Source organism: Mustela nivalis (genome assembly GCF_964662115.1).
Source record: "Mustela nivalis genome assembly, chromosome: 3".
Lineage (NCBI taxonomy): Eukaryota > Metazoa > Chordata > Mammalia > Carnivora > Mustelidae > Mustela > Mustela nivalis.
The window spans coordinates 88,348,724-88,363,384 of record NC_139022.1 but is presented as its reverse complement, the minus strand read 5'-3'; the positions used below and the strand labels follow the sequence as shown (position 1 = coordinate 88,363,384).

The 14,661-nt window shown below is 34.9% G+C and overlaps 1 protein-coding gene across 5 annotated transcripts in view; it reads right to left on the bottom strand.

Annotated features, from left to right (window-relative positions):
• ADAMTS6 (ADAM metallopeptidase with thrombospondin type 1 motif 6) overlaps positions 1–14,661 on the bottom strand; it is a 307,097-nt gene that overhangs the window by 52,503 nt on the left and 239,933 nt on the right. For 4 of the 5 annotated variants that reach the window (XM_082723084.1, XM_082723083.1, XM_082723085.1 and 1 more), the window contains 5 exons: positions 12,294–12,427; positions 10,358–10,481; positions 9,756–9,836; positions 3,479–3,642; positions 2,914–3,052 (listed from right to left, as the gene is read on the bottom strand). In XM_082723084.1, coding sequence (XP_082579210.1) covers positions 2,914–3,052; positions 3,479–3,642; positions 9,756–9,836; positions 10,358–10,481; positions 12,294–12,427 — 642 coding nt within the window. Of the gene's footprint in view, positions 1–2,154; positions 2,244–2,913; positions 3,053–3,478; positions 3,643–9,755; positions 9,837–10,357; positions 10,482–12,293; positions 12,428–14,661 lie in introns of all 5 variants that reach the window. The other variant, XR_014309548.1, reaches the window with a different exon arrangement.

The window sequence follows — 14,661 nt, the reverse complement described above, 5'->3', positions numbered from 1 at the left end:
TTCTAAACTCTTACTTCCTACACTGGGAAAAACTAGCACAGGTAAATAATTGCCAAAATAATTAATTCCTTTTGCTCACCCACTCATCTATAAATATTTATTGAGTACCTAATGTGCTCTAGGTATTGTTCTAGGTGCAGAGTGAGTCTAGAGAGATGCACAGATGTCAGTGAGGAGGACAGAGATTCCATGTCTCCAGGTTTCAGTTTCTCTGTCAACCAAAACCATTAGTACTCAAACTTGAGCAAGCATCACAATCACCTGGAGAGCTATTTAAAACAGACTTCTGAAGCCCACCCAGATTTTCTATTCTGTAGATCTGAGATCGGGTCCCCAAAGTAGCATTTCTAATAAATTCTCAGGTGATGCTGATGCTACCAGTGCAGTGGCCACACTTTGAGAACCATTTACCAAGCCATCTGAATGGCAGCTCTTCACACTATCCCTGCCGACTTCCAAGCACTATACATCTCTCTTCCAAAGAAGACAATGGCCTCGAGACTGCCTCATGCCTGTTGTCATAATCATGTACAACTGAGCAAAATTCCAATTTCAAGAACCACCTCAAATATCTACAATCAGTAAGCTCCAGAACAGAGAACAACAGAGAAAATTCTCCTTCCCGGGGGTTTTCTCTATCCTTGCTTTTCTTTATATTTTATTCTCTACCACAAGAAATCATTTTTATATGATGATTTCCCAATGCGAGTGTTATGAAAAATACTCCTTTAGACTTTTCATATATCTTTAATAAAATCACAGCTTTTCTTCTAAATTCAGTTCTCATGGGCCTAACACCCGCCCTATTTGTCAGACTCTCTCCTTTTTGAACAAAAGAATCATAGGGTTAGAAGGAACACTGAGAATTCACTTAATCCCTCCTTGGCCTCCGACAACACTGTATCTAAACCATCCCCAAATATAGCAATTTTTAGTACAAAGGCATACAGGCACTAAGAATTTCTCATTCAACATTCTGTCATAGACTTCAAGATACTAATATACTTTCCCTCAGCCTTCCCTTCTCCAAGCTAATCATCCTCAACATTTAGACTTTCCTCATTAGATTTCCTAAACTTTATTTTGACTCTTCCTTAATAACTTTATCCTACCTTATACTTCAGAGCCTGAATTATGTATGTATTGCTGTCATGAAGGCTTTTTTTCTTTTTTGGTATATGAAAGAGATAAGTTAATTTGTAGCTTGAATAAAAATGAATTTAATTGGAACAAGAAATATATATGTATAAGTGCCACTAAAATATAATACAGTGGCATTCAATTGAACAATTAGTTTCAAATATCCTTTATTTTATTAAAATATATAGCAATGCCTTACAGTTTTAATAACTTTACATTATAAATCACTAGCCATTTCACACATAAAATGGATTGGAATTAGAGATCTTTTAAAAATATGCCACAAATTGGGGCACCTGGGTGGCTCAGTGGGTTAAGCCTCTGCCTTTGGCTCAGGTTATGATCTTAGGGTCTGGGGATTGAGCCCTGCATTGGGCTCTCTGCTCAGCGGGGAGCCTAGTTCCCCTCTCTCTCTGCCTGCTTCTCTGCCTACTTGTGCTCTCTCTTTCTGTCAAGTAAATAAATAAAATCTTTTTAAAAATAAAATATGCCACAAATTATAACCATATTTCATGACACTTCACACAGGACAAGACAGTATTATTAATTTGCTTTTTTGATGTTTTATATCATGTTTACTACTAAAGTTGGAGTAGCTAATCAATGATTTATTTGTGAATGGTTCTAAAAATACTGAATATTATATAATAATCATTTCATGAAAATACTCGAGCCTCAAGAATCAGAGGACTTTAGAAATTCAATGAGTAAAAGACAAAATAGGGTAAAGGCCAGATCCAATCATATGTTTCTGAGCAGTTTAGAAAGGGAAAATAGTTAATACACTGGAAATGGGGTAAAATGGGATGATTCACCTTATTTCTATTTCTCCCGTTCTAAATATCACTATTCAAAATGAATCTTTGCTTTTGGAATGGTGAGGTGCTCTAAGCAAGCCTAGGCCTGAGGGATAGGTTTGTTTCCTTGCCTATTGGGACCAAGGTGTACGGTGGAGGCGATGCATTTAGTCTCCAGAGAGAAGGAAGATGCTGCTTGCACAGCACTTCTACTCACCAGTCCATGCAGCAGCAAGGGTGTTGGCTTTGAAGGAAGCCAACTGTCCTGCTCTCCCAGCCAGAGGTAAAGAATTGCATTGGTGGCCACTAGAGGGAGGAGGATTAGGAATAGAGTAAATTGTGGGGAAAAGGCACCCATGAAAAACGCACATGGGACAACCAACACATCACCAACCACCGCCTAGCAGCTACCTCTCTGAGGGACTATAATGGGGTCAGCATACACCATTAACCCAGAGACCCAGACACCAGGAGTTATCGTAGTATCCCAGTATATAGCCCCTTAACTGTGATGGCTGGAGAAGGGAGTTTGAACAGGTTTGTGGGAAACACACAAGCACACAAACACAAACACACAGGCACACAGACATACATTCTCATCCCCCATTACAAGAAGTTGAATCTGTGCCGTCTGATTCTTGCTCATTTTCTTATTTAAAACTCATGATGTTCTTTACCAAGAATGTGTTCATGAAAAGCAAACAGCCCACCTTCAAGATAGTCTTGGGAGAAGCACCAGCAGAGACACTCATTGTGCCAAGATGTATTTTACCAACAAATCTGTACAAATTACATGAGGTTAAAAACAAATGGAATATAATATAATTAAAGCAAAGTTTCTTTTGCTAAATTACAGCTTGAAGCAAACCTGCAAGAAATGTTTCCAATTAGCTTCTTTAGCAAACACAAAGCATAGCTCAGAATATGTTTTGCTTTCCATCTGCCCTCTGGGTGGGCTGCCTAGTGTGTGTCTTACCTCCGGCACAAGTAGTTGAGCATTCTGACCAAGGCTGATGATTCCATGAAAAGCCAACTTCATTGTCTCCACTGCCGGTCCGAGTGATGGGAACGTTGAATTTATACCTAATTCCCAAATTTTGTTCCTGAAGGAGAACCTGCCATTGAAAACAACTGGTGAAGATAATTAAAATACAATGAGGCTTCATTCAAATACTTATTATTTCTTTTGAAGAAGAAAATGTCATAAAGTAAGTCTTATAGGAAATTTAAGATAACCTGTAGAACACACACAATGATATTGAATTTTCTCCTTCCATTTTCATGGGTAATTTAGAATCATTTCTCTTAAATGCCTTGTTTGGCTTTAAAAATACTATTTAAGCAGGCATTGAAAAGATCAGTCATATGGAAGGAGCAATATGGCCTTAACCTTACACAGATTTGATACCCTTGGGTAAACCATTTTACCTTTATTAACCTTAATATCACCACCTGTAAAACAGAGATAATAAAGCCTGCCCCTCTGTACCTCACAAGGCAGATCACAAATGGAAAAAGTTAAGTGGCAAAGACACATTTACCATGACAATGAGATTTTCTGAGGTGGGACCTAGAGCTTCCAAAGATTCTGGTTCATCAGTTGGTCTCTTGTAGTGAAAAGCAGTCCCAGCAACATCAAACTTCCGAGGCCAGTCAATAGTCCAGGCACCATTAATATAGTAATCATCTCCTTCAGATTTCAAAGCTAAAAAAAAAAAAAAAGGTCTATCTAAAAATGTAAAACTTCATTTACCACAATGTCACTTATTAACTGCACTGGAGTGTACAATGAGTATCCAATTCATTTCCACTTGGAGATAGGATTCTTGGCCATTTGCTTAAGTACAAATTAACATGTAATTTTGCATGTGAATGCCAAGAAGATGTTAAGTATTTATCAATGATAGTAATAAAAAGAAATGAACGCTTTATCTGGAGGAATAAACACATGAAACTAGCAAGGGAAATTATAAGAAAAGCAATAATTGGGGATGAGAGTAAGAGTAGGGAGCAGACTTTCTTGCCTAAAACTTAAAATTATAATTACATGAATATGAGATGAAGTGGACTTGTGGTACTGGCACCCAGACAGACAGAAAAATGGAGCCAAACAGTTAAGAAATAAACCCAGGGCACCTGGGTGACATAGTTAAGCATCTGACTCTCTTGATTTCAGCTCATGTCATGATCTTAGAGTCCTGACATTGAGTCCTATACCAGGCTCCGTGCTCAGCACAGAGCCTGTTTAAGATTCTCTCCCTTTGGCCCCTCTCCCTGTATACTCTCTCTTTCAAAATAAATAAAGAGGGCACATGGGTGGCTCAGTGGTTTAAGCCTCTGCCTTCGGCTCAGGGTCATGATCTCAGGGGTCCTGGGATAGAGGCCAGTATCCTGCTCTCTGCTCAGCAGGGAGCCTGCTTCCCCCTCTCTCTGCCTGCATCTCTGCCTACTTGTGATCTCTCTCTCTGTCAAATAAATAAATAAAATCTTTAATAAATAAATAAATAAAATACTTTTAAAAAATTATTAAATTCTACATTATATCAATTTCACCTGAATAAAAACAAAATTTTAAAAAGAGAGAAAGAATAAATGCCAGATGGGTAAATATTTAAATGTATACATAGTTAAATAATAAAATGTTAGAAAGAAAATATGGAAGAACTTAAAAAAGTAATATTAGGGTATAAAAAGGTTTTCTTTCTTTCTTTTTTTTTTTTAAAGATTTATTTATTTATTTATTTATTTGACAAAGAGAGAGAGAGAGAGAGAGATCACAGGTAGGCAGAGCAGAAGGCAGAGAGAGAGGGGGAAGCAGGCTCCCTGCTGAGCAGAGAGCCCGATGTGGGGCTCAATCCCAGGACCCTGAGATCATGACCTGGGCCGAAGGCAGTGGCTTAACCCACTGAGCCACCAAGGCACCCTGAAAAGGTTTTCTAAGCATAGCAAAAAAAAAAACCTCACAAACTATAAAGAATAAGCCTAATAAATATGCATGCATAACTTTTTAAACCTCTGTAGAAAAATAATGTATTAAAAAGTTTTATTAAGAAAGTTTTATAAATATGTGATAAGAAAAAGGACTATCAGCACTACTATATAAAAACTCCCATAAATAAATAGGATGATGATAATTTTAATAATAATGATCATGCTTTGACAATGACAAACTTGTCAGCATAATTTTTTGTTAACATACTAGCTTCTTCAAAACCTTTATCACAGGGGTGCTTGGGTGGCTCAGCTGACTAACCATCTGACTTGGTTCAGGTCATGAACCAAGGTCAGGACAGGTCATGACCTGACTTTCACTCAGGTCATGACCTCAGGGTTGTGAGATCAAACCCCACACAGGGCTCCATGCTCAGGAGAGAGTCTTCTCTCTCTCTCTGTCTCCCTCTCCCCTTCAACCTGTGCATGCATGTACACTTAAAAAAACAAAAAACAAAAACAAAAACCTTTAAAAAACACACACACAAAATTTTCTCAGGCCAGATGAACAAGCAGCTCAAAAGCACTAAAAAGGTCATGGCACATAGAGTCTCTGACTCTCTGGACCTCTACCACTTGTCCTTAATATTATATACCATTTCCATACCTCCAACCCTGTCTGCCTAGCAAGTTACTTGTACTTTCTTGACTCCAGATATGTTGTGAAAATTCATTTAATTGTCAAAAATAAGTCTAACTAATCTTTTGGGATTTGTCAACCAGTTTTCTGTACTTAACACATTGAAAGTACTTTGACTATATAAGGACATCTGAGACTGTATGATATGAAATATTGAAAACAAAAATTAAAACAAGCCTCCTCCATCCATCACCAGTAGCTCTGAATTCTCCTTCAATTTTAACTCTCACTTTCCATTTTTTCAACTACTTAATGAAAGGATCTTAACTCACTTTTGCTGGTACTATAATAAATTCAGAAAAACACAAAGTATTTAAAAAGGAATGAATAAGGGAGGAAGATGTGACTTTATAGACAGAGCATTATCAAAGGGAAAAATCTGATATTAGGATTCTTATTTTTTAGTCTTTTGATGTGGAAAAGAATCCAAAATTACGGCATAAAAATAAAGAGGTGGTTTTTAAAAAAAATTTACTCATTTATTTTAGGAAGAATGAGACAGAGAGTGGGGGTAAGAGCAGAGGGAGAGAAACCCCAGGCAGACTCCCCCACTCAGTGTGGAGCCCCACACAGGACTTGATCTCATGACCTATGAGATCATGACCTGAGGTGAAAGCAAGAGTTCGGACACCTAACTGAGTGAGTCACCCAGGTGCCCTAATAAAGAAGTTTTCTTAAATAAAGGAAGGAAGAGCCTGATAATACTAATGTTCCATCTAAAGAAGCATTCTAGATGTGGTCTTATCTTTAAAAATATTTAAGCAAGGGGTTATTTCCAAGGGAATAAGAACTCATCCAGGTCTCACTAGAGGTTTCTGAAGAGTCTAAATTTGTCTTAAAGGATCAAATATCAAATAAAAAGAATTTCCACTTCTTTCCATGTTGAGATAACTGGTATTGAACGTGCCCTCCAACAGTAAACAACTGGAAAACTCATAAAACTTTTGAATCAGTTGTTCTTAAGCTGAAAAGTTAGTGTCATTGTTTGCAGATGACATGATACTATATATAGAAAATCCTACAGACTCCACCAAAAAACTATCAGAAGTATAAAAGAATTCAGTAAAGTTGCAGAATACAGAATTAGTACCCGGAAATTGGTAATGTGTCTATACAGCAATAACAAAGTAGCAGAAAGAGAAATTAAGAAAACAATCCCAGGGATGCCTGGGTGGCCCAGTTGGTTAAGCATCTGCCTTCAGCTCAGGTCTTCTGGGATCGAGTCTTTTATCAGGCTCTTGGCCCAGTGGGGAGCGTGCATCCTCCTCTGCCAGTCTGCCTCCTCCCACCCCCGATGAATAAATAAATAAGATCTTTAAAAAAAAAGAAAAAAGAAAACAATCCCAATTACAACTGCATCAGAAAGAATAAAATACCCATGAATAATCTTAACTAAAGAGGTAAAAGACCTGTGCTCTAAAAAACTATAAAACATTGGTGAAAGAAACTGAAAAGAACACAAACTAAAAGATATTCCACTCTCATGGATTGAAAGAATCACAGGACATGAGATCAATACAAAAAGAAAGCAATTGTATTGCTACATAACAATAAATCTTTCAAAAATGAAATTAAAATATCAATACCATTTATAATGACATCAAAAAGCATGAAATATGTAAAGGTAGACTTAAGAAAAAATGGGTGCAAGACCCATACACTGAAAAATAAACACTGGTGAACAAATATAAAGACTTAAATAAATATATAGGTAAATCTTTTCGTGTACTGGAAGATAATATCTTTAAGATAGCAGTTCTCCCCAGATTGATCTACACATTCCATATAATCTCTTTTTGCAGAAATTGACAAGTTTATTTTAAACTGCATACAGAAATGTATAGGACCTAGATATGCAAAAATTATTTTGAGAAAGAAGAACAAATTTGAGAACCTAATGCTTCCTATTTTAGAATTCTACTAGAAAACTCTATTAATTAATACAATATAGTTTTGATTTAAGGAAGACACCTACATATATATCAATGGAAGGGAACAAAAAGAGACCCATACATTCATGTTTAAATGACCTTTAACAGAAATGTCAAGGTAATTCAATGGGGGAAATGATGGTCTTTTCAACAAATGGTGCTATGGTAACTGAATATCTATATGAAAACAAACAAACAAACTGAACCCTTACTTTATACCTTATATAAGAACTCAAAATGGGTCATATATCTAAATATAAAAGCTAAACTGTAATTCACTGTTTTTTCACTTTGAGAGAGAGGGATAGAGTAAGCATGAGTGAGAAGGGAGGGGCTGAAGGGAAGGGAGGAAAGGGAGAGAATCTCAACCAGATTCTGGGCTGAGTGTGGAGCCAGTTGCAGAGTTCCATCTCACAATCCTCAGATCATGACCTGAGCCAAAACTAAGAGTCAGACAGTTTTTAAACTGAGCTCACCAGGTGCACCCTAAAACTATAATTTCTTGAAGAAACATTGAAGAAAATATTTGCAACTTTGGGGAAGGCAAAATTTCTAAGGCAAGACAAAAAAAGCATAAACTATAAACAAATAAATAAATTTGATTTTGTGAAAATCAAAAGACCCATTAAGAAAAGGAATAAACAAACCACTGACCTGGAAAAGATATTCATAAAATATATATTTGAGCAAAGACATGTATTTAAAATATACAAAGAACTCCTAATTCGATTAAGAGAAAAAAAATTAAAGTAAGCAAAATATTTGTTGAGACACTTCACAAAAAAAGATACCTATAAGGGTAAAATTTAAAAGGTCAACAATAGGGCACCTGGGTGGCTCAGTTAGTTAAGTGACTGCCTTCTGTGCAGGTCATGGTCCTGGAGTCCCAGGATCAAGTCCCACATCAGGCTCCCAGCTTCATGGGGAGTCTGCTTCTCCCTCTGATCTTCTCCCCTCTCAAGCTCTCTCTCTCTCTCTCTCTCTCTCTCAAATAAGTAAATAAAATCTTTAAAACATCATAAAATAAAAGGTCAACAATATCAAGTATTAACAAGAATATAAAGCAACCAAAACTCTTCTACAGCACTTGTAGAAATATAAATGATAACCACCACTTTGGAAAACAGTTTAGTAATTTCTTATAAAACTAAACATGTACATACCATATGACCTAGCCATTTTGCTCTTAGGATTTTATCTTTAAGAAATGAAAATATATGTCTACACAATGTTTGTCTCTAAGTGTTCAAAGAAGCTGTATTCGTAAGAGTCAAACACTGTAAATGACTCAAATATCCATCAAGTGAGTCAATATAACAAATTATGGTATGTCCACACAATGGAAAATTACTTGGCAATATAAAGGTGTGAACTTAAATACACTCAACTTATTACTCAAAAATGTAGATAAATCTCAAAAACATCCTGGATGAAAAAAACACAGACATAAGAGTACAGACTTTATGGTCCCATTCATGTGAAATTTCAGAACAAATAAAAAGAAAATACATAATGTCAGAAAACAAATTAGTGTTTACCTAAGGCTGAGTTTGAGGGAAATTGACTGCAAAGGCCAATAAGAGAATGTCCCGGAAATGCTGTGTCTTGGCTGTGGTGTTTTATATATATACATAAATATATAAATATAAAAATATGTGGTGTATATCTATATATAAATAGATTTAAATTTAGTAATATATATTTAAAGTAATAATTCATGTATTTATAGTAATTAATACTTATGTTGTTATTTATATATTTATATATTATAACTTCTATGTATATATAATTGTCAATACTCTGAAATGTACACTTACTTTTTTCTTTTTTTTTACACTTACTTTTTTCTAAAAGATTTTAGTTGCTTAGGGAGAGAGTGAGAGAGAGCACAGAGGGAGACCACAAAGGAGGGAGCTGATGTGGAGCTCGATTCCAAGACCCTGGGATCATGACCTGAGCCAGAGGCAGATACTTAACCAACTGAGCCATCCAGGCACCCCTGAAATGTATACTTATAATAAATGCATTTTGTCATATATAAATATCTCATTAAAATTGATTTTCAAAAAATCAAATAACTAACCCAGTGAAGAGTAAGTTATAAACCACTAATTTTTTGTTTAGCTCTTCAGTGTGGTCTTATAAAACTTGATTTTACCATGAAAGTGTTCTATCCAAGCAATATTGTTTTCCTTCAAGATAATGTGCTGCTTTTCCTCAGTAATTTCTAAAAATCTAGCAAAATACGCTACTCACCAATATAGTTCTTCGACATGGCAACTTCTCTGACTTCAATATGAACAGAGCCTCTTGGTATCTGGACTACTTCCATGTAGCCTGAAACACAGAAGATAGCCAGGAATAAGCAGCATGAGCAGCTTTGGTCAGAAAATGCGTGTTTAGTAACCATTCAGTAATAAGTTTCCTTGTTCTTCAAATCTTTCTTCGACTTAGCACTTTATAAATTATGCAATATAAGCAAATTCCCCTTTGGGTTCATGAACACATCTAGAGTATTTTTCTTTTTCTCTAAACTAGCTCAAGATAGTCTTTAAAGCCTCAAAATGTATAATACTGGTTCATGTTTTTTTGCCTCAACACATGCTCCTCCCATCAAAACTCTGTGGGAATTCAGATCTGAGGGAAACACGGCTAAATGAAGTCAAGTAGAAAGGGAACAATATTTCCTTAAAATATCTTACATGGATCATATTTAAGAGACTAAAAGCAACTTGGGGAAAAAACACTGTCTGCCTAAATAAAAAAAAAATTTTAAAAGGGGGTGGGAAAGAAATCAACTGTTTTGGCTATTCCCAGGACAACAGAGGTGTGAAGAAGCGTTCTCTCTACACACTCACCTCCTCTGGGCAACGAATCATTGAAGAACCCTTCAATGGCATCACATGTGCTTCCATCCCCTCCACAGACTCGACATCTATCTTCCCTAGCATCAGATCCCAAAATATTATCACAACCTACATGCTGAAAACAGAGAAAAATATTCAGTATGTCATAAAGAGGAACACTTGGAACTGTAACTAACCAAATAAATATAACTTATTCATTTATTTGTTTTTCCAGTAAAGGAAATCAAAACAGGAAGTATTTTCCTCTTTCCACTTTTTCCTTCCCAGTCCAGTAATTTCTTAGCTAACATTTCTCGACAAATAAGTTTAAAGGAAAAGAATTCTGATTCCCCAGGAATGTATGTCTGTATTTCTAACCTAGGTTTCTTTTTCATTTATAGAATCCATGCTCCAAATCTTAAAATATTATAATTTGTTGGCAATGGACTCTTACTTATACCTTCAATCAAGAAATGCAAGATTTGGGGCACTTGGGTGGCTCAGTTGGTTAAGCGACTGCCTTCAGCTCAGGTCAAGATCCCAGGGTCCTGGGATCAAGCCCTGCATCAGGCTTCCTGCTCAGTGGGCAGCCTGCTTCTCCCTCTCCCACTCCCCTGCTTGTGTTCTCTCTCTTGCTGTGTGTCTCTCTCTGTCAAATAAATAAACAAAATCTTAAAAAAAAAAAAAAACAGAAATGCAATAATTAAGAAAAATACCATGTTGTCCTGTTGTCCTACATAGGGTTATAACAGCAGGAGTTGTGACTGAGCATTATGGTTTGACCTTTCTAAATCACTGATGCTTTTGGATATCCAATTGTTAGTGTCAAGGATTAGTTACAGAATTCAAAACAGGGTAAACCTTTAAAAATAAATACCTATTTCCACCAGCTGAATAAAATTGTCATGAAAACAAGGACATGTAAGTATACGATCTTGGGAGCTGAAATTCTACCTTTCAGTTTTGCATTTAATCACAGAAATACGGATTTTTATATATTTTTGGTACATATTTTGGCATTTGAATTTGTATAATTTCCTTTAGCCATTGATATCAGGCATGTGATCTCTGAATAAAACCTGTACTTTTGTCTTTGCTACCCCCCAGAATTTTAATACTGTCATAGAAATAACACACATGCATAGGATCATCCGGTATATTGAGAATCAAGTAGCCTGAAGGACAGAAACTTTCACAAGAAATTATGACACAAAACAGATAGTGTTTTTATCACTTCTTTCTCAGTTTCTGAGACTTAGTTTTGTGCTTCTCCTTAATATAAAGTAAAAACAAACAGTGAAAAAAGTTATGAGAACAGTGGTTTTTATGGCTTTTCTTATTATGGTTAAGTTTTATACACAGGTCTAGGAAAATAGCATGGATTTGCTCTTAAAATTCTCAACTAGTCTGGCTAATTCTCTAAAGAAAATGCTTTAGTAAGGTAAAGACTAACTCTATAATGAAAACCACTGTGCTTCAAATGCTTCAAAAAGAGACAAAGTAGGAGGAACTTAGCTGTTTCACACTTCGAGGAAAAATTATGCTATGAAATGTATTAAACAACCTTCCAATGAAAACATGTGGTAGCCATATGAATATGAGCTAAATCCTTGTTCCCTCTCTCTTCCTATCATCTTTGTAATCTGTTTATAAACGTAACAGAATAACAGAAATTAAAGTCCAAAATATATTCAGAGTTCTAGCAATTACTACATACATAACTGGAACACCAAAATAAATCGTATCTACATAATGTTTGAATATGAATAGGCTAGTCTACCTTTAGCGATGTGTATTGTTAACCTAATTGGAAACTGAATTTCTCTAAAATGTAGCTCTCTTTATTAAAACTGAGCATAGTATTAATTAGGAGCAACCATCTGAGAAAAAAGACAAAAGTCTCAAAAGCACCCCTGACCAAAGGAGTAAAATTCAAAATTGGAGCAACCTTGCATTCCCCATTGATACAGATATCCAGTGAGTCCGCATTGCACTGAGTCCCATCAATCACTGCAGGGGCACGTTCAGTGTAGAAGTTGTAACCTTCAGCCAAGCAATTTAATGCACAAGGTTTTACCCCACCTGGACAAATACAGCAGAAAAGAAATAAATGGAGTGGTTCTTTTAAGAAACAGTGATTCCATATTAACCACAGTAAATTTACAATTCATACAGACATCATTCACTCACTATATACCCAGATGTGTAGGTTTCTTCCCTCTTTTGCTAAAATTTGATATTTATTTTCATTGTTTATGCAACTTGACAGAAGATCTGTGGAACAGTTTTAAGGTTTAATATGTTCAGGTATTTCCAGTATATATTTAATAATATATTTTAGGTCAAAAGGGAACACAGTGGAGGTACCTGAATGTTGAAAAAAATGGATGAAATAAAAACTTTTAAAAAACTAAGAAAATAAAAGTTTGAGGCTTGGCACAATAACTTCATATAGCAAATGGGAAATTTCTACAACATTTGTCACTTATTAACTGAAGCTGATACAAAAACTCTACTTTAAGCAAGGATATGGTAGTTATTTAAAACAACAGCAACAACAACAACGAAACAAAACCTCTAAATTACTACCCACTTTAAACAAACTGTATTCCATGAATGTGGCTTTAGTGTAGAGGTAAGTTTTTATGAGATAAGCAAATCAAAGGTAAAATTAATTATAGCATTAAATTTGAATAATTCTTGTTACAAAATCAAAGATAATTACATATAGCATTAAACATGAATAATTTAAAAATACCTAATTTTATTTGTGAATAGAACTACATCATTTTCATTTTGTCACTGAAATTTGTATTTCTTAAGCTTGATTTGAAAAATAGGCATAAATAGTAGCAATTTTAAAAAACAAGCAGAGTAATATCATACTCTCATAGTATATTGGAAAGATATAATATGTATTAATTTATTTTATTCGAAACATTGCATGAGAAAGTTACTTCTAAATATGTAACTACTGATTGAAATTATGACTTAAAAACACTTTATGTCCAACCTTCGTTTGATGAAGTTTAAAATATTTTGCTTTTATTCTAATCATGCTGATAAAATTTCTTTTTGAAATAAAAAAAGATAATTTCTAACAATGAAAATAAGGCAGAAGGATAAAATGACATGCTTAATCTCAGTAGAAATTACAAATCTCATCGAAGGTATGTGAAATCAAAGAGACAAGCCAAATGAGTGTTAGAGACAATGGTAAATTAGAAAGAACATTGCATTAAAGATCATTGTTATAGTTGATTGTTGTATAATGCAAGAAAATGGCCCAATATTGTCAAATACTGTTTTTTCATGAGAAGATGGAAACCTAGAGTTTTAAAATAAAAAAATGTTTTTTGATAACTCACTCAAAGTTTTCAAAAATACTAGAGATGAAAACATCTATGTAAGTAAAGACTGGTTCCTGAACTGCCAGTTTACCTCCTCTGGCCTAAGTCCACGTTTGCTTCCCTTTTCAATGTTTAGATTATAGAACTTCTATATAATTTGATATGTTATTATTGGACTTAAGTTAATGATACCTTTTGCTCTCCTTACCGCAAACATAACAAGTAATAAGTAGAATAATTTATTCCTAAACTAATAATCAACGTATTTATATTCATTTTTTGTAAGATTCTTATAAATAAACTTACTCTAAATTTCAATGAACTTTACAGGGATTTTTTTCATTACTATCCAGTATAGTTCTTTTCCCATTTTTTTTTTTTTTTTACTGTAATGCTTTAGAATTTAATGTAGCTTTTTATGTGCCAGGTTTTAAAAAGAAAACATGAGTTTTGTTTACTCAATTCTAACATAATTTAATTATGTAAGGTAGCATTTGATATGTAGAACATATAAATACTATGGCTGTATTCCTTAGACTACTATACTATGTGATAATAATAAGAATACATTTCACCCTTTTTCATTTCAGAAGATGTGTTCAGCTTCCTCAGCTACAGAGAGGGGTTTTTTAGTTTTGTTTTAAAGTGGGATCCAAATCCAGCATGGAGCCCAACACAGGTCTTGAACTCATGACCCTGAAATCAACACCCAAGCTGAGATCAGGAGTCAGACACTGAACCAGCTGAGCCATCCAGGCACTCCACTCAACTACAGTGAGTTTTCAGAAGAGGTACTGTTATTATTTTGAAAAGAGATTTAAGATGATTGATTCTCTAAACATTAGGTCACATCATTACCAGTTACCTTCAGTGAAAAGTGAAAGCTTTTATGAAGTGAAAGCTTATTATGAATTTAGGGTAAATTCACTAAGCTTAAAATTACCTAGATGCTGGGGGCACCTGGGT